We start from the raw sequence: 21,338 nt of genomic DNA, 5'->3' as shown, positions 1-21,338 counted from the left end.
CTGTTCACTGTGCAAAACACTCAAATCGCTATATTTAGGCTGTGTGAAGGAAAGATAGTCTCACACACTTGTAGCCACGATGCAAAGAATGATTTAATAATTCACCAACCTTTCGACATGACAGTCTTTTTCTTCAATACCCTGAAGAAGACTGTCATGTCAAAACGTTGGTAAATTATGAAATCATTCTTTGCATCGTGGCTATGAATGTGCGGCTGTCTCCCTCACACCTCTACTTTCATCAAGTTCAGCACTTCTTCCCTCTCATCCTAAGTCGTGCTCTTTTCATGGCCATCTTCTCCCACTTCGTTCACTGATTGATGCAGTATAATATAGTCCAACCTGAAATAGCCGGCTGACATAAACAAACCTACTGACTCTGACTTGGCTGCTGTTCCTGGTGTGAGCTGCCAAGCTGGAATAACATTAGCTAAAATGGCGACGTCACATGTTCAGATGACTAAGTGATAAGTCCTGCCCAACAACCTAACACAGACCAAACATAATATATTATATGGTAAGAATATAATTCCACATGAAGTGACCCGGAGAGAAATATATTACCCATTTCCTCAGAGCACAACAGCTCTGTCTTCTGCATGCCCCCTGTAGCTCTATTCAGAAACACATGCAGAGAGAGAGTGGCAAAAACAGAAATTTAAGGTCTGAGACTCATCTGTATTCTGCCCACCACCTTCCCTTGGCCATTTTTAGCGTACGATGCTTGCATAGGCACAATCACTTTAATGTTTCTCCTTTTTGTCTTTCTCTTGAAAACAAAAACTACGTAGGGAGGCTTAGAAGCAAAGACAAAAGCAATTTCTCTGCAGAATTATAATAAAAGAGAGCAAAACAAAAAAGGTGGAGTGGTGAGATAATGATGTGATCAGATGATAAGAGTATTGTTCTGCCTCTTATTTCTTATTTGTACAGCCCTTTGCACCTTTGTTGTTAAAGGATCTTTCTCCTGTGTGTCTGTATTTCTGTGTGTGTCTACAGTATATGCCTATAACGTGTGTGTAAGTCTGCATTTGTGTGCATATGTGCGTGTTGGTCTGGCAGGATATGAAGTAAGCAATGCTGTGTGACCCCACATTGAGAGCACATAATCACACCCAAACAACACTGTTGCCGCCTGAAGCTCCAGCGGGGGGAGGCAGGGTGAGGAGGGGAGAGAAGGGGAGGAGGAGGAGGTAGAGAACGACTGTATGAAATGACACCAAACAAACCATTGTGGTAACGCCACATAGCTTTCTCCTGCTAATGGTAAACACTTGTCCTTGACCCTTTAGAAATAGTGTTCAAGCGTTAATGTTGTTCGAGTTTATGTGACGCAGAAATGGATCTATATCCCGTAAACTCTAATAATTACTTAGTTTTATATGTTATGTGCTGCATTAACTTAGTTTCTGTAATTAAATCTATTTATTCATATAATAAGTATACTACTGCAACCTATGCCCACTCTGTATACACCTGTTGAATATCTGTTCCACCTTGAAGAAGGATCCCTCCTTTGTTGCCCTTCCTGAGGTTTCTCCCCCTTTTTCACATAAAAGGACTTAGAGAATAGACTTGACTCGATAACCAATTTTCCTTTTCCAAAACCGATACCAAAACATTGAGTATTTGTTTAATATGAAGTGCCATTTTAAAATATTCTTGGTAGTCAGTGTTCCATATCAGCATTAAAGCGTAACTCTCGCCAAAATGCAACCTAGGGTCATTTTGTGAATGTACCTGAGTCAAACTTTCGTTTAAAAGCATATTTAGGACAGAAACGCCACTTTTAAGATTTACCGTATTTTCGTTTTTCGGCATGGTCAAATGGCCTTTTGAATGGGAGTGATAGGGGCACTTATGCTAGCCTCAAAATAGCTATTTTTAAAACCCTAAGAAGGCTCGACACAACATGAAACTATGCTCCAAGTATCACCAGGGGCTCTACACATGAACGAAAGCGTTGACAACATTGTTTGTGTACCCAGAGTTTACTAAAAAGAAAGGTTTTGAACAACTCACCGTAGCTCTTGTTGTTTCCAGCCGCAGCCATTTTATCAGTCAAAACAATCGATTTCCGAATGCAACGTAACCGGGAGGAGAGTAAAGATGGAAAGCTCCTAAAACTTAGTTCCATATAAATGCACGGATAAGTCGTTGTTTTGTCGTTATTGAAAACCAATATTGACCTTGTAGTTGAAAAAGGAGCCTCACATGGAGTCTGTTCATTCGCATTCAGATATCGACTCGTTTTGACTGCCAAGGTGGTAGTGGCCGGAAACAACAACAGCTGCGGTGAGTTGTTCAAAACCTCTTTTTAGTAAACTCTGGGTACACAAACAATGTTGTGTATGCATGTAATGCTTTCGTTCATGTGTAGAGCCCCTGGTGATACTTGGAGCATAGTTTCATGTTGTGTCGAGCCTTCTTAGTGTTTTAAAAATAGCTATTTTGAGGCTAGCGTAAAAGTGCCCCTATCACTCCCATTCAAAAGGCCATTTGAAAACGAAAATAGGGTAAATCTTAAAAGTGGTGCTTCCGTCTAAATATGCTCTTTAAACGAAAGTTTGACTCGGCTACAGTCACATTTCAGAGGCATTTGGGGGAAAAGTTCATTGTACTACTGTAAATAACAGACACACTTATTGCTAGTGTGCCATTGGTTGAGCTACAGCATGCCAATGGTGGAACGCGTGCCTAAGGTTGCTGACCCCTGGTTTACACTGATAACAATCCAATACTGATTTACTTTCTCTTTTTTTCTTTCTTACATTTAGATCCAGTGCTTTTGGTGAATATCAGATTAGCACATCCCTAGTTACAGACACTGAATGAGCTTTGGCTACCGTGTGTGTGTGTGTGTGTGTGTGTGTGTGAGAGAGAGTTTGTCATGCAGTGGAGCTGGTGGCGTCTCCTGGGGGTCTTCTCGCAGTACATGACATGACATACACAGATTTCAGCAGCAGTGAACAGATGGCTGAGCGTGTTAGCATGCCTGTAATGTGCCAGGGGTCAGGGGGGGCTGTTCAACCAGTCAGGAGACATCATACATCCAAATGAGCCCCCTAACCTGTTGCTACTTAAGCACACACTTTCAAATCAAGTGATACAAATAAAAAATGTCTTCACTTCTTGCAGTCGCGATGTCCTTGGTTTTATGCGGACTCGGGACCTTTGTCAAAGAAAGGCAAATGTTCCACAACAAATATCTCCTGAAAAAATCCTTTAAAAAAAAAAAAGAAAACCAAGATTTCTTTCCTAGATAACGTGTATGGCTAATGGTTATTGTACATTGCTGATAAAGATGTGCAGACACAAAAATTTTGTACAATTACTGTATCTCAGCCCAAATAATCACATGTAAAAACCTCTCATCTCCCCGTGCCCTAGATCACTATAAGTTATTCTGTATTTTTGCATTAGAGAAGTGTGTTTCGGAGTGCAAAACACAATTTGCATTTCAGATTTACCCATCTATCAATCATTGATCTTGTGTGTGTGTAAGTGAACTTCAAGGGATTTGTCATTTACCATACCAGCTCCCAATGGAGGAAATCTCTCTTGTTTGGCAGTAAACAAACACTGTAACATGTAAAAATGCTCATTATTTAGTTTTTTTGTTTTTACGGCGTACAACTTCACCATTTAAATTCAGTTATACTGCGCTCATCAGCGTTGTTTCCAGCAGCAGCAGGAAGCTGTTTTAAAAAATGCTCTCTATCTTGAGGCAGCAGGAAGTGATCACGCCATTGACCAACAAAAACCTGGTCTAAAGTCATTAACGCAGAATTTCATTGTTATTTTAACAGCGTAAACACACCCTATGCTTGTTACACACACAGGGACATGCACCAGCACACATAACATGCAGAAGATTAAAAATATAAATATTAAAATGTGAAAAAGTTTTGGTGGCATAGTGCTCGTGCCATATATGATCTACTTGCGCACTTTCACTTCACGCACAAGCAGCTCAGTTTTTTCTCATGAACATCTCTCCTTCCTGCTCTGCAAATCCTCCATCATAATAGCAATGCTCCAAGGTCCAAACGCGCCTGGCTTTTAAAGGCAATGGGAGATGATCTCTGATTGGTTGATTACATGTTACGCCCAAAACACACCTATGATTAATGAAGACACTAAGTACAACCCTTTTGAAACATGCGCCAGGCGCATGGACCCTTTATTCCCCCATCAAAAGCAAAATCTTCTTTTGCCACAAGCAAGCGCTTAGATCGTTAAAATAGGGCCCAAGCTATCTCTGTTTTTCTGATGTTGTCATGTTAATTGAATGAGGCCAAGAGGTTCTCCTCATGACCACAGCTGGTAATTTCAATAAGACACTGCCATAATACTATGGGTCTATTGCAGTGTGATTATACCTTGTATAGTACAGTTATATTGATTATTGTCCCACATATGTGTACTATAGGGTGTTCATAATCAATTCCTACAAATGTAAATCAGAGGCTTTGTTCTGCATCCTAAATTTCTTCTTATGTTTCTCAAAATCGTAGCATGTCTTGTGTGAGCGAAATATTTAAAGGCAAAAATAATTTTCAAACTAAAAGCCAACTCTGCTGTTTTCTGTGCATATCTTTCCAGGAAAACAGATAATTGCCCGCATTACTGTACCTCTCTGATGAGTCAATTTACACTCCAGGCAGGAAACTTTGAGGGCATTTTGCCATTTTCATTCTCCCTTTTGAGGATAAAAATCTCTAGTTTGGAAGTAAATCTTCCCAAAAATGAATGCAGTCTTTTGCCACTCACTTGCATCCCCCCTTCTTGTTTTTCTCCCATCTGCTCAATCGAAGGTTATAAATGTGTGATAGTGATAGAAGTGGTCGAGACCTGAGAGGAAACAGAAAACAAAAACTGCATGCTGGAGAGACACCCCTTGTTTTAAGGAAAAATTACATTTTATATCATAGCTGTGCAGACAGAATGACACACAAGAGGGATCCAAACTTGGATCAATAGATCAATATTTCATCCTCTTATTCAGCTCTAGTAGACTTCTCTGTTGAGCCCTTTCCTCTTCACAGCCCTCTTTCTGGGGTCAATTTTCTCTTCACAGATAAGTTAAGAAATATGTCAGACTGCAGTAGATAACGGATGCTCCGTGTGAACTTACATTGTAGTGTGTACAGGTGTGTGCCTGACTGCACTTTAAGCCACTGGAGATGGTCACAGTGCTGCTGAACTACGGCATTGTTAACTTTTCACAGGGTGCTTTCAAGGTTAGGCCATTTGTTGGGAGAAAATAAGCGCAGATTGAGAGCTGCTAAATACCACTAAGCTTTAAAAAGCACATATTGACTGACAACTGAGAGGAAGCACCATAAATGAAAACAGAGAAGCAGACGGACGGAGCACTAATCTGCTGCAGGAAAAAAGAAATTGGCCTCATAACCACAGGAAGCCGGTTAATACCACTGAGCCGTGCCAACAGAAATAGGATTTTGTCAGTTTCTCCCAATATCAGACAAATGTCTTACTTGTTGTTAGATTCACAAGCTGGGCTGCAGCATGCATGCTGCCCTCTAAAATTATGAGGTGAGCAAAGCTCTGCTATTTCCTCTGAGAGTTTTTCTACATTGTTCTGTACCCAGCGGTTTGGCTGATTGGCAGCCAGTACATTTTCTAGTACAGTGTGTGAGATGCAGGGCTTTTTATATTGGCTGTGTTTGAGTGTGTGCTTGAATACACTATTATTATCTTAACTTGTGTATTATGTGATAAAACAATTTTGCTCTTTTGTTTTGCTCTTAGTTAACAGAATTTCCTTTAAGATAAAGGTACGAATGAGTCATGATCTGTACACTTATAGTAATGCTTCTTGGGGCATTAGAAATCCAAACTACATTGAATGAAGCTGCAACTCTCCTCTCCCCAAAACCTGTGAAATCATATTTCACTCAATCGGCCACAGAAATTGTTGTGGCGATACTTGTAATAACACCTATTTCAGCCATCTGCTTTAAGGCATTGCTCTAACCCGTCTAAAATAATTTAGTTTGTCCAGGACTGAGTTTCTGTCATAGAGTTTCATGCCACACACACTGTTTCAGCATATTTCTCACCTCAATTGAATCAACTCTTCATTTTCCTGACAATGAATATACTTTGAATCTATCTGAGAGCAGCCAGTGATATTGCACAATGGATGGGAAAGGTGTGTTTGGCAGTGCAGAGCACCAGACAGACAAAAAAACAACATGTTTGAGACTTAAAGCATAACGTTTATGACTTATACTTGACTCCCGGACATCATAGACGCATCTTGAGACTTTTTTTTTTTAAGATTATTTTTTGGGGCTTTTCCCTTTAATAACTAGTGGGAGTGGATAGACAGGAAAGGGGGAGAGAGATGGGGGATGACACGCAGCAATGGGCAGCAGGTCGGATTTGAACCTGCGCCGCTGCAGGACTCAGCCAACATGGGGCGAATGCTCTTTCTGGGTGAGCTAGAGGCCGCCCCACAGCTTGAGACTTACAACGACTCTGTCCCGCCTCTGTCAAATATTTTATATTGGGCTCCTGGGTAGCTCACCTGGTAGAGCATGCGCCCATATATAGAGATTTACTCCTCGATACAGCGGCCGCAGGTATGACTCCGCCCTGCGGCCCTTTGCTGCATGTCATTCCCCCTCTCTCTCCCCCTTCATGTCTTCAGCTGTCCTATACAAATAAAGGCCTAAAATGCCCCAAAAATAATCTTAAAAAAAAAAATATATATATATATATATATATATATATATATATATATAGTATATCAATTCAATTCAATTTTATTTATAGTATCAAATCATAACATAATTTTTGATAAAAGACATACATTGCATAGTCTATAAAATATCAGAAAATACTAATAGAATCGATTGGTTGACTTGTTAATAAGTGTTGCAGCTCTTTAGTAAACAGGTCTATTAGTGTGTTTCAAAAACACAATAATGATCTAGCCCCACAAATGAGTACAACCACCTTCTTATCAAACACATTTATCTGCTTGCTGTCGAATCACACAGCAAACTTTTCACTCTAAAATACTTGGCAAGGATTATGGAGGAACTTTTTATGCCCTACCTCCCTCCCTCTTTCAGAAAAAAGAAAACCTGCCTCTATTGATTTCCCTTTACTTTGTGACCAAAATAGTGCAGTGTGCTGAGTCCCTTGTGTGTGCTGAGCAGTCGGAAGCAGGCTGTAGGCTGTGAACGGAGTAGAAGGGAGATGACAGCGCGTGAGTCTGTGAGAGCCTCCCATGGCAGTCGGTCCCAGACGAGGAGGCCAAATAAACAATGAGCGAGCAAAACACAGAGCCATGCCTTGAGCCCGGAGAGAGAAAATAGAAAGAGGGACAGAACAGAGCTCGGGAATAGGATGACACAGCGTGCACAGGCTTCCAGAGAGGGTAATGAGTTTGGCTAGGTTCCCATCAAATGCTGCACCGCACAGAGAGAGAGGGAGAAATGCTTCTAGTTGGGATAAAAAATGTCCCCATCCCTTCATCGTTTGTCCCTAGAAAAGAAGTCTATTGTTGCTCCTGCAGCAGAGGAACTAAAATCCAATTACATGTGATGGCTATAGATGCTGCAGCAGAAATGCAACCACACTCCTGCTGTTTACTGTCACTATTGACTTCTGAATCTTATGGTTATGCCATTTGAGCCTAAGGGTACATAATCCCATCGCCCAGTATGGAGTACAAATGAAGAGAGATGAAGAGGCATTAGTAATATTGACCATATTCACCAATCAATATCCATTTCTGCTTCTTTTATGGGGGCATCTGGGTGAAGTGGCTCCTGCAGTGACCCTTCTCTCTCTCCTTATTCTTCCCTCTTTCTTTTCTTCTTGCCACTTCCTGCTTCTACTCTTTACTCATCCAATACAGAGGGTCTCTACCAGCTGGGGGGTCCACGCTGCCCCCCTCAGAGCAGCATTGAAGGACTGGAGGACATAGAGGTAGGATCATTATGAACAGCATCTCAGTATAGTCAGCAGTACCCGGTTATTTGTTTTGCTTTGTGGCCCCACTGCTTTCACAGAATGCTGCCTCTATTCTTTCACTCCTTTTATGTCTCTCTTTTCAAGTCTCTTTTTTTCAACTCTACCTGAACCCTTTTGCAGAGGAAATGTAAGACGCATGTGCTGCTGCTAGTGGTGCATGGGGGAAACATCTTGGACACAGCAGGCGGAGACCCCAGCACAAAGGCTGGCGATGTGGCCACCCTGACGTCAGTGCTGGATAAGGTGACGTGGGCGCATTTCAAGGCTGCCGCCGAACACGTGAAGATCCAGCTGGTGCCATGTCCGGCCGTGTGCGCTGAAGCCTTCTCCCTGTTGTCCAAGTGAGTGCTGTTGCCAGAACAGGGAGGCCTCATTGGCCCCGTTTACACTTGTCATTTCAAGTGTTTAATAGTCTTTTGTTTGTCCCTCCAGTATAATTCCAGAGGCTTGAATAATCTACATCAACAAGCATTAAAGCTGGCCCAAAAGCTTAGACACTTTATTCACCTTCATAGCCCAGGTTGTCCTTCTATCCCTGGGTAGCAGAAGGAGCTATGATCGCATTATCCCATTTAAAGTGTGACAGGTTATGTTCCCACACCCTTTATTTCCCAAAACGCTCCAAGAAAAGGAGACACCTGTTGCATACCGTGAAGTATCACAGAACAGACAAATAACTGCGCCCAAGGTATTTTGACTACTCACACAAGGTATTAAGATGGATATTAGTTATTTCCTTTAATTTGTTATCCAACTGTCCATGTGTCAGCTTCAGCCAGATCACAAATCTGATTGCATCTATCATGCTTTTCCAGAGCTGCACGCAAATCTAATATTTGTAGGTGGTACTACTGCATCTGAAGATATTCAGTAACTCCAAAACATGCCAGAGAAATGATTTGTGCTGAAAACAGTTTACCTAGCTGGCTAACAACTATCCATTTAATTAACACGAACACATGGATAGGCTATGAGCGAGACATTATTGCACATTATGGTATGCTTTCTGTATGTCAACAGCTAATGAGTTTGCTGTTCCTGCCTTCTTCCTGTCACTTTTAATGCAACAGGAAGAAATACTGCTAATTTCAGTGTCACTTAAGACGCCATTATGTGTACACTGTAAGTGGCTACTTCCACAGGCTGCTTACTGACGTAGTTACACTTGGGAGGTTTGTTGGAAAGGCTCTGCTCTCAGCTCTCAAAGAATCCGGGCATCGCCAAGGGAAACGGACACATGAACATTAAATCTTAATTAAATTCGACAAATAACAAAAGCTTCACACATAACGAAGGAGGTTGGGGTGGTTGAGGGAGCTTTGGAATGAGTAATAGTGAGAAGCGTCGAGTTATATTGGCCGTGCTGTACACCTGCATGAATGTGATCGGAAGTTACTAGGCAGCTGGTGAAAGATTGTGAAGCATGAATGGAACAGCTAATGGAAAGACCACTTCAGTGCTCTGCCTGAACTCTATGCTGCACGGGCTCTTTTCACAGAAGAGAGCTTCACGTGTCAGAGTAGGAAAAACAGCTGTGAACAAGTCAATATAATGAGGCTGAATTCCATTTAGCTGCTTCAGTTTCAGGGTCCTAGTATTGTGCATGGTGGCTCACTGTCACACAGCAATGGCATACTGGGACATTTAAAGAGAACAGAGTTGATGCTATTAGAAACATTATTTATATCATTTAATTATTCTATTTTCCCCTTTTTTTTTCTTTCTCCCTTGCAATTATCACTTTACTCATACACACGTACACACACTATCAACACCATCCACACTTATGCATAACATGTTTTTCCAACTCCCTTCAAACACGAAAACCGTGATCACCCAATAATGAATGAATCGTAGATCATTCTACCCAATTACTACCTGCCTGTCCTGTCCCGTCTTGTCAGTTCTGTTATTGTCCTGTCTCACTTCCCTCTGTTGTTCTGTTCGTCACCTTGTCGCGTTTTATGTGTTATGTGTTACACTCCGTGCGTAGTGCTTTAATCCCCCCTGCCCTTATATGGATCCAGGGTCTCACTAAAACAGGGTGAATGGCACGGTGGGGCAACTGTTAATGCACTGAATGTAATTCTAAATCTGAATGTAAAATACTGTGTACATAAAAAAATATTGCTCTATAATAAAAATAAAGTTGTCCTCCGAAGAGGGGGGGTTGTGGTATGAAAAAAAAAAAACGTCTGTGCTTTCCTACCATACGTCAACATGCCCAATGTGAAAAAAAGCTCTTTTCTTTGCTGTTGACATCAGATATCGATTTGATTCGATTTGATTTGAATAGCGTAATTGCTTCCCTTATTGGTTTTTATGACGTTTTAGTTTTTAGTCTGTTGTGTTATTCTTTTCAACCAACATTCTCACTAGTTTGACAGACAGCCCTAATTACTATTAAGCAGTATGATACAGACTTCACAGGACTTGCCTGCCCAGTATGAATGCATGCCTGCAAGAATTATAGAAATAATTTAGAATTTGGCTAAGGTAGTGAAGGTTAATTGAGAATATATATTGACCCCGAAACAGCCAGTGCAATGTTATTATTCTAATAATTAGTATGCTGATGACATTTCTCAGCCCCTAGAAGCATGTGGCCATGTGGAATATTTAACTCCTAACCTTTTTAAATGCTGTTGTTTTTAATTGTTCATTCTCCCGTCAAGTCCTCGACACGGCAAGATAAATGACTAAATTACATTATACATTTCACTGTACGCTACAGTACACTGATCCTGAATGAGGCCTCTGCAAGGAATGTGTTTGATTATCTGTTTGTCTAATAAGCTACTGTTACTTTGTATTCAGGATTCATTAATGGTATTAATTTCAGAGTGGGAGTTAATTATGGATGTTAGTACAGCATCTCAGCGATGTACAGCAGTCAGTACTGTAGATAAGTCTTCCCTCATGAAAAATAATACAGTTTTAGCGTCATTAAAGCTCACATGTCTTATTCCTGGCTGGAAGATATTTCTGAGATGCAGGAGGTAAACATATGTCTGCATTCATGTGCTTGCTCTTTCTCATGTGCTGCATGTGTGCAGAGCGCTGCCTAGCCGTAACTAATGATTTAATGTCACATTTAATGCCACATGTCCCAGTGGTCACCAGTTTTATCTTTGACAGCGCCACTTAGTTTTCGCTGCTCTCCAATTATATGCTGAGGATGTTTTGTCTGAATTATCACTAATCACCGTGGCTGAGAGAATGCGTTTGGCAGTTAAGTCGAGGTTTCTGTCTGGTTTTGTGATTGACGTTAGCAGGAGGGAGGTAATGACTGGAAGCAAGACGAGTGTAAAGTGGTTTGAGCTCTGAAGCTGCTCGGCAGCTTGACGTCCGCTTAGCTTTCACCACATCCAGAGATGAAATATTGAAAACAACATCTTTTCATGGGAATTGAGCAGAACTGAGTTACTGCACTGTGTCTCAATTGCCTGCTCTTGTGTGTGCTGACACATGCACAATGCATAACATTTTGATTGAAAAGAGATTGATTCATATTAAAACGCTATGTCACAAAGGACAAAAGCTGTCTCATTATTGGTAAAATAAATGGTAAAATAAAATGGTAAAAAAGATAAATAAAGAAATGCACAAGCCAAATAATTCAGAAACAGGTTAGGCAATGGGTAGTCTATATCCACATTATGTCTGTTATAACCTGACTGATACAGGACTTTCAAGGCCGATATTGATATTTTGTAACATTTCTGTTACTTATTGTCCGACATATATAGACACATATAGACCTAATATCCACCAATAGAGCTAGATAGAACTAATAATCCACCGTCTAGCCCTAATTTATAAGTGAGAGAGAGAGACAACATTCTGCGTATTAACAGCTTGTTGAAAATCTCCTGAAAACAATGAGAAGTGAATATGTGTTTTAGCTCTCCAGTGAAATTAGACAAAACATACTTATGCCCAGATGGCTGCAGGTCCTCTCTCACAATACATCAGTAGGTATTTATACACACCCACACAGCAGCAAACACAACACTTATTCAACTACACTTTCATCAGTTAACAGTGTTTGCTCTAATGACAGTGTTGGACTTGTGGCTGAGCGGAGCCTCATTTATTTGCGTGCCAACATAAACAAGGAATAGGCAGCCCCACGGGAAGGAATTGCTTCTGTGTGGGTAATTTACTCTCATTCTGGGTAACAGCTTGGCTGAAAACTGCAGCGCAGAGTGGAGGTGGCAAAACCTTTTAGCGCCTCAAGACAAACTTTCACATAAACAAACCAGTTTTGACTCAGTGCTTCATAATTTCTCATGTACTGTAAGATGTCCCCATAGAGACTGAACATGGTTTTTCAGCTTGTGTTGTCCTTATTGCCATGTGTGGGGAAGGCCTGCTGTGCTCCACGGGGCTCTGAGCGCTCATTATTAGCTCTGCCTGCTAATGAATGTACCTGGCAGTGCTGGCTAGGAGCTGGGTGTCATGACAACACACACGTGTCATCCATAAACACACTCGCACAAATACATCCCACACAAACACAGTTGGAGCAAGTCCAATTAAAAGTGACAGTGAAAAGACTCCCACATTGGTTTCCTCTCGCAACCAACACACCACCTCTGTCACAGTTTGAAGAGAAATAAACATTTCAACTATTGAGAACTTCATCTGAGTAGCAGGAGAAAAATAATGAAAATGGATTCCTATCTTAGTAGATTCTGCATCATTTCACCGGATCAGTTTTCTATCAGGGAAAGGAGATGGAGGAGGAAGTCCACTTGTCCGTGTGCACAAATAGTGACCTCAGTTCAGGGAGATAGCGACTCATTATTCTGCCCATCAGGACATGCTGCTACTATTTCTGTACCCTCTCCCTAATTAAGAAGACTCTGCAGAGACCCATTGCTGTTCATCTTAATTGTGCAAAAGTTGTGCATTGCTAAGCCAGCCATTAAGAAACAGGGAGAGCAATTAAGCAGGAATCTGACAGACTTCAGAGTTTTCAGTTTGACATTATATGGCAAGAGGCAAGAGGGTGGCGAGGCAGCATAATAGAGTCCATCGCAGGGTTATGCTGCGTGAGATGAGGCTGATTGGAGGTTTAATCGGCTCACTCGGCCTTATCTTCTCCCCACTGTTGTTAATGGATCTCTTCATCATCACATTACCATTAAACCTTGAGGAAGAGTTCTGTACATCTCTCAGTATAGAATACTATGTAATTAGCCTGCCTTCAGGTGTCATTGAGTGAGTCTCTGACAGCGTTTCTAGAGAACATAACATCATAATTACTGGAAAAGCAATAAACTGTAAAGCTCTCTCGGTTCAAGGATGAAGGATAACCTTACAGCCGATTTAAAGCCAACTGTGGCAAATAACAGAGGTTTCTCTGTTATGTAAATGAGTCTTCTAAGATGTGCACTTCACACCTCCATATGACCTCAGCATATTCTCATTTAATATCGCTTGGATTTTACTAATGAGAGCAGAGAGACGTGAACACGGTAAATGTCTCCGCTCGTGAGCGAGTGACTCACATCTTGAGACAACGGGGCCAACTCGTCATAGTGACGTGAGGCACGCTCCTCTGCCATTCAGGGCTCTGTTGATGTGCATCCTTTGAGGAACAAAAAACCTTCCAAGTAGCAGTAAATCTTTGCACTGATTGATGGTTATCTGGAAGTTTATAGTTCCCGTAGCCCGGTTGGATGAATCATGCACTCAATTAATTTAAATCTACAATCATATACCATAAAACCCAGACTATAGAGCACTATCTTTATTTAAAAGATAGCTTTTCTTGGCGACCTGGCCAAGAAAAGCGTAAGCGTACAGGACAACATACAGTTACACATTCAATACAATACAGGAATACAGAATACAATAGGCTACATAAAGTGCAGGTTAAGGAGGCATTACAGAGCCGGTGCAAAGTGAGGTGTAAGTAAGATAAAGGATATGCGAAAGTGATATGGTAATAACACAATATACATGAATAGGCAGTCTATAACACTGCTGAGATGTAGTGAAGAGGCAAACAAAATAAAACAAAAACAGTGCAAATTGTGATCTAGTTTGTGGTGTTGATCAGTTATAATGCAATATATATGAATAAACAGTCTCTATAAGTGCTGAAATGTAGTGAAGAGTCAATATACAGTTGGTGCAAATAGTGGACTAGGTAGTGATGTAGATTAGAAATTACAATTCCCTTTCGCCTTCAGAACTGCCTTAATTCTTCATGGCATTGATTCAACAAGGTGCTGGAAGTATTCTCTAGAAATGTTGGCCCATATTGATAGGATAGCATCTTGAAGTTGATGGAGATTTGTGGGATGCACATCCAGGGCACGAAGCTCCCGTTCCATCACATCCCAAAGATGTTCTATTGGGTTGAGATCTGGTGACTGTGGGGGCCCTTTTAGTACAGTGAACTCATTGTCATGTTCAAGAAACCAATTTGAAATGATTCGAGCTTTGTGACATGGTGCATTATCCTACTGGAAGTAGCCATCAGAGGATGAGTACATGGTGGTCATAAAGGGATGGACATGGTCAGAAACAATGCTCAGGTAAGCTGTGGCATTTAAAGAATGCCCAATTGGTACTAAGGGGCCTAATGTGTGCCAAGAAAACATCCCCCACACCATTACACCACCACCAGCAGTCTGCCCAGTGGTAACAAAGCATGACGGATCCATGTTCTCATTCTGTTTGCGCCAAATTCTGACTCTACCATCTGAATGTCTCAACGGAAATCGAGACTCATCAGTCCCGGCAACATTTTTCCAGTCTTCAACTGTCCAATTTTGGTGAGCTCGTGCAAATTGTAGCCTCATTTTCCTATTTTTAGTGGAGTTGAGTGGTACCCGGTGGGGTCTTCTGCTGGTGTAGCCCATCCACCTCAAGGTTGTTCATGTTGTGGCTTCACAAATTCTTTGCTGCATACCTCGGTTGTAACGAGTGGTTATTTGAGTCAAAGTTGATCTTCTATCAGCTGGAATAAGTCTGCCCATTCTCCTCTGACCTCTAGCATCAACAAGGCATTTTCACCCCCCAGGACTGCAGCATACTGGATGTTTTTCCTTTTTCAGACCGTTCTTTGTAAACCCTAGAAATGGTTGTGCGTGAAAATCCCAGTAACTGAGCAGATTGTGAAATACTCGGACCAGCCCGTCTGGCACCAACAACCACGCCACGCTCAAAGTTGCTTAGATCCCCTTTCTTTCCCATTCTGACATTCAGTTTGGAGTTCAGGAGATTGTCTAGACCTGGACCACACCCCTAAATGCATTGAAGCAGCTGCCAAGTGATTGGTTGATTAGATAATTGCATTAACAAGAAATTAGGTCTTTAAGGTGAGTGTATATAAATACTGAAATGTAGTAAAGAGTCAATATACAGTTGGTACAAAGTGTGGTCTTGAATAGTGATGTAGATCAGTAATATCACAGTATATTTGAATAGACAGAATATATAAATGCTGAGATGTAGTAAAGAGTCAATATACAGTTGGTGCAGATTGTGGTGTACAACAATTGTGTGACACATAGGTTAGAGGAATGACAGTGAGCATACCTGGGTGTAAAAGGGCGTAAGCAGAATATGATAGCAATGCAGGTGAAAATGTGCATCTGTGCAAATATGCAATGGGACGTGACAGAGATAATGGAATGCAATAATGCAATAAGGGTGCGTAAACAGAGCACGAAAGATGGAGAACGGTTAGAAAGTACAGTGATCGGACAGGAGCTCAGATAAACGTACTTTGAAGGCAGTTAGTGAGATGAAGGGTTTTGAATTTCAGGGTTTTTTGAAGTGCATTCCAATCATTTGCAACTGAGAACTGGAAGGAGTGGTGGCCAAATGAGGTGTGGGCTTTTGGGGTGACCAAGGAGATGTAACTGCTAGAGCCCAGGTTGCGGGTGGGTGAAGCTATGGTGACCCGTGAGCGTAGGTACAGCGGGGCTTTGCCTAGCATGGATTTGTAAATGAGTTGGTACCAGTGAGTTAAGCGACGAGTGTGGACGGAAGCCAGATTGTGTAGCGGAAAGGATACAGTGGGATTCAAGGTGGATGGTAATCTGTTTATTGACCAAGCTTTCAAGGACTTTTGAAAGACAGGGTAAGATATGATGCTAGATATGGGTCTATAGCAGTTTGGGTCAAGGGTGTCTCCCCCTTTGAAGAGAGGGAGGAATTTCTGAAGATGCGATAGACAGGTTGAACAGGTTGGTAATGGGGAAAGCGATAATATTTGCAGATAATTTTAGGAAATTAGGATCAAGGTTGTCTTGCCCGGCTGATTTGTATGGGTCCAGATTTTGCAACTCCCTCAGCACGTCAGCTGTCAGGATAGGGGTAAAGGAGAAGCGTGGTGGGGGGTGTGGACGTGTAGCTGCGGGTTTTGTAGAGCTTTTTGTTGGGGGGCCGGCTGATGGAAAGCATGACCGGCTTCAGCGAAATGCTTATTGAGGTTCTCTAATATCATAAGCTTGTTGGTGATGATATTATTACCTCAGTTTCTGACAGCAGATACACCGCTTTCCAGTTCTGCCCTGTCATCACAGCCGCAACTATTTTGATCACCAGCATTTTAGAGAAATTTATAGTTAGGATTATTGAGATTAAATACAACCATTAAATGCAGATGGGATTTGGATGGTTTGGTGGAGCAGCCTTTTCCAAAGCACATGTTTGTATAGACCAAGATGTTAATGATCGCCGCAAAATGAATTAAGGACCATCGATTCTGAACGGAGAATAACCTGCAGGTCGAGGACGTTCACACCTTCAAACTGCCTCTTGCGCACAGACAAACAAATCATTTATGTGCACTCTTTTGCATGTAAAACAGTGTCTGCGCCGTCTTAACGTTACTAACAAGTGCTTGCATAACCAAGTAATTATGCAACACAAATAATGAGTGTCTCACCTGACATTTGTTGAGCAGTGCAGCAGGTGTTAAACCTCTGTTCCTGTCCTGTGACTTGTGAAACTGTTCAGAGGTAGAGCTGTGTTTGGAATATAAATTGGTGCTTTTTCTTCCTCAGTAGCAAGTGTGTGTTTTTGGGAGTGTATGTGAGCAGTAGTTGTTAACAAGACTCTAATAAGATCAAGGCCAAGCGACTACAAAGCTTGGCCAAAACCCTCAGTGGCACTCAGCTGGAATGTTGGGATTTCTTACAGCTCCTAAAACAAAAAAAAGGCACCTGATAAACAAATAATCCTGGTTTGAATTATGAGTTGACCTGATTTATTTAGTATATTGTTGTTCAGAGAGTCTTCCTCCTGGAGCAATACATCACCATCTCTGTGCTTGAATTGCCTGAGCTGAATATTTCACACAGCAGCTTCTGTAGAGGGAGTGACACTGTTTGTTTTGCAAATAACTGTGTGCAGTGCTGTTACAGTGATGATACAGAATATATTACAAAGGTTTCCTTTTTTACTGTTTTCTTACAAATCTGCATGGGAGCGTCTCAAAGCGTAGAGTCTGTCTCAAAAAGCTGCCCTCGAGAGCAGCGTTCATACAGTGTGGGTCCTAACACAGGTTACATGTTGGGTGCAGTTTTATCGGGCAGATTTTGCCCAGCCTTCATTCGGTTCATTTACATGTCTATCGAATTATGACAATAATAATTACAATTTGATTAAGGCAATAAAAACATGTAAACAATTTTATTTCTCTGTATAAATGTAATTGAAGTGTGAAGTTCTTTGATTATAATTGCTGTTTGTATACCTTGATTACATTTTTCAACTTGTAGTTTACTTGCAGAGTTGATTTCCAAAATCTAATTTTACATACAAGTAAGGGGAACTGTGGTCTGGGCTGTTTTTCATCCCTACTCAGACTCAGACAAACTTGTGTGTGTTCTCTTTTACGTCTCTATTTGTAGATATTTGGAAGAGTGAGATTACTCTAGGTTATTGCTGGTTGACACATAGTTTAATTTTGAAGTCTTTGAGCCAGTTATTATCACTTAATGTTTGTGATTATATATGTAAAATAGGAACATCTTTTACTGAAATGCATACTTGAATTAATTTGAAGTGGCTGTGCAACTAAAGAGGAAGAGGATTGCAAGTTTCAGTGCATATCATAATGTTAATGGTAATGGTAAAAATAACAGCTTTTAAACATTTTTAAAATTACAATTAATATCCTAATATTATTAGTATCCCTCTGAGGGTTGATTGTATTTGTGACACCTTGTGGCACATGGCTGCTGGGGCTGGCGAGATGGCCTTTTTGTTGGTCTCACATACTTTCACATTTTGGTGACCTGCTGTGAACTCAACTTTGCCCAATTCGGACAGGAGGCGCAGTAGGGGGGGCATGTCAGCAGCAATCAAGGGCACAGTGCAACTTCAGTATGCCTGGTGCTTTTGCTTGCCACACCCAGCTGCTTAGAGCAGGTCAACTGTGATTTGTTTTAATATGGCTTATACAAGCAAAACAGGTATAAACAGATCTTGTTCAAATCATTTTGTGGATGATAAGTTTGCCAGTTAGATTTTCACATATTTCTGTCAAACAGAATAGGTTAAAAACTGATGTAAATAATCACCCGGAGGTAGCTTCATCCACTGTAGATTTCCTGGACTGACCGGTGAACACTGTGTTGCTGGGAACATCAGTCACATCAGTTGTCTCTTTTCTTCCCAACAGGTTCCATAAAGCCTGCAGCATGGTATTTTGTAATTGTAACAGAAATTGCCACTTTTGAGCATGTAGTGGTGCAGAATTGCAGCTACTGATAATGGGGCTTCAGGATTTGTTCTGATTTGCAAAGTTAAAAAAAGGATTTAATGGGAAGATTTACATGCAATCAGTGTAAGCAATCAAGTAAATGACTTAATTTGACTAATATAAAACGGGACATTCACAATCAGTGAAATAACATTAAGTTGCTCTGGCCCCAATTGTTCTTGGGTTGATACTTGGAGAAACATTTACTTGCATACTAGATGGTACACAAACTCCATTAGTTAGCTGGGGTATGTAACCATGGCAACACAATGTTTAGCTCTAATTAAACAAAGCCAGTTTTGATGGATGTTCCAATAAATCATGCCAGTCCAATTAGCAGGACAAAAGAGCATCTCCCTGAAAAATAGAGCATAGAGGCAGCTTGATTCAAGTGTGCATTGTTGTGTACACTTCAAACATATTGTGCAGACAGACAGCAGTAATAGTGCTTGAGCTTACACTACTGTAGGACAAAGACTGATAGCAAGAGAAAACAATTAGCCTCCATCAAAAGATAAACAGACAATTTCAAAACTATTTTATTTCCGTGCTGTATCTTGTTGGCTAGATTCACCGGGGCTTGTTCAGTGTCGGGAATGGAAATTGTGCAGCGCCGGTGACTTTACCATGAGCAGGGCTCGACATTATCTTTTTGAGGCACTTGTCCTTTGGACAAGTACATTTACGTTTCACTTGTCCATGCACAAAAGTCACTTGTTTGTGTAAAGATTTATCATTTTGTAATTTTTACGAGGCAGAGAGCCAGCCGCTAAATGAGTCAAATTAACGTTATGCTTCATCCACACAAAGCAAACAGCTATCGCCATGAGTGACATCTGTATTCGGCTCGTTTTCTGTGAATGATGTGGCGAGCAGTGTTGGTCATGTTACTTTAAAAAAGTAATTAGTTACCACATTGTAAAAGTAATTAGTTGCTCAGCAAAGTAACTGTGACGTTATTTTTTATGTTCTATAACATTATTACGTTCTATAACATCTTTAACGTCAAAGACGTTTATATTAACTGATTGATGTGTTCAGCTCAGCCTTGGTCACCTGTTGCTGCCCCAAAAAATCGAGCGTTGCTTGTTTTAACAGAGTAGCTCCGTCTCCTTCGTTGGAGCTCACGCTAGCTGCATTTGGGGTTGGGTTAGCAGCAGCAACAAGTGTCGTGTTAGCATGTGTTGATGTGAGGTGCTTCATGAGATTTGAGTTGCTTGAGGCAGATGTGGATGAAGTCTTTTTTCCTGGGCATAGCGTGCATATTACATAAACATTCTTGCCTTTAATTTCAATGAGTAAGAAGTAGTGCCGGTACTTCCAGTTCGAGAACGGTACCTTTGAATTTCCCTGGCTCGACGCGGTCTTGTGTTTAGTAGTAGTCAGAGTGTGCAGTCATATGCAACGGTGTCATCATCATCCCCACCCCTGCTCTCTCCAGGCAGCTGATGTTACCTCGTGCTTCATTCAACCAGATTGTAGTAACGCGCCACTTTACATTCTCAGTAACGATAACGGCGTTGCAACGATGGGAAAAGTAATTAATTAGATTACTCCATTACTGAAAAAATAACACCGTTAGTAACGCCGTTATACTTAAACTCCGTTACTCCCAACACTGGTGGTGAGGGGGTAACGGTAAGACGGAGTTAGCAAGCTAACGTTAGCTAATTTACACCGGCTGGCTGCTTTCATGCTGCATCGCTTACAGAGAATGAGCTGAACAGCGGGCTGGGTCCAACGTTAGCGGCCCGCTGACCTGCTGCACCTGGGTCCGCTGCCGCGGATTGTGAGGAAAAAAATGTATTTGTTTCAAATCGGTAACATAGACGTAATGAGTGGCACATAACGTGAAGTAACATGGCATTTTATTTTGTTTGAGTTTTAACTTGTCCAGTGGGGCAAGTAAATTTCTCTTCCACTTGCCCTACAAAAAATCCACTTGCCCTGGACAAGCGGACAAGCCTTAATGTCGAGCCCTGCCATGAGGACTGGACAGCTGGGCCCAGGTGTTAGGTATTAGCTAATTAGCTCCAATTTGAGCCATCTGCTCAATAAGTATTTAGTCTTTTTAATGTTTACTTGGCTGATGATCGTCTATATTTTTTTATGTTAATTCAGCCCATGAAAATCAAAAAACATCATGAATGTATCAACTTTTGCTACTTTGGCCTGAGTATTTTTTTTTTGTGATACATTTTTTTTAGCACCTTTAGACATACAAAACAATCTCCACAATATGTGACAGATAATGTCAGATGGCGCACAGAACAAAAAAAACACAAATTGAACAAGAACAAAGATCCTCTCCCACCCTCTGCGGCTCAAGGAAAACAAAAGAAACAAACAGAAACCACACCTTACCTAATCATTCTCCTCTAGTTATTGTGGGTTTGAGGTCATTAAGTCTGATATTTGTGCTGCTGTTCTTTCCAATAGGCTGATAGTTGATGATTTGGTCCCTTACTATTGGGAGTTTCCCTATAGATATTTGCATAGTTTAGCATATATCTTGGACACTAATCCTCTCACAGGAAAATCAACAAACTATTTAATGATTGGGTGTGCCTCAAGACTGTTTCTCCATGGC

General features: G+C 41.2%; 1 protein-coding gene across 3 annotated transcripts in view; it reads left to right on the top strand.

Annotated features, from left to right (window-relative positions):
• pitpnm3 (PITPNM family member 3) overlaps positions 1 to 21,338 on the top strand; it is a 112,747-nt gene that overhangs the window by 49,540 nt on the left and 41,869 nt on the right. For all 3 annotated transcript variants that reach the window (XM_039778747.1, XM_039778732.1, XM_039778738.1), the window contains exons 4-5: positions 7,898 to 7,968; positions 8,134 to 8,354. In XM_039778747.1, coding sequence (XP_039634681.1) covers positions 7,898 to 7,968; positions 8,134 to 8,354 — 292 coding nt within the window. The remainder of the gene's footprint in view (positions 1 to 7,897; positions 7,969 to 8,133; positions 8,355 to 21,338) is intronic.

Source organism: Perca fluviatilis, chromosome 2, assembly GCF_010015445.1.
Source record: "Perca fluviatilis chromosome 2, GENO_Pfluv_1.0, whole genome shotgun sequence".
In the NCBI taxonomy this organism is placed as follows: Eukaryota; Metazoa; Chordata; class Actinopteri; order Perciformes; family Percidae; genus Perca; species Perca fluviatilis.
The sequence above is the reverse complement of the archived record's forward strand: the minus strand, read 5'-3'. Positions and strand labels throughout refer to the sequence as shown.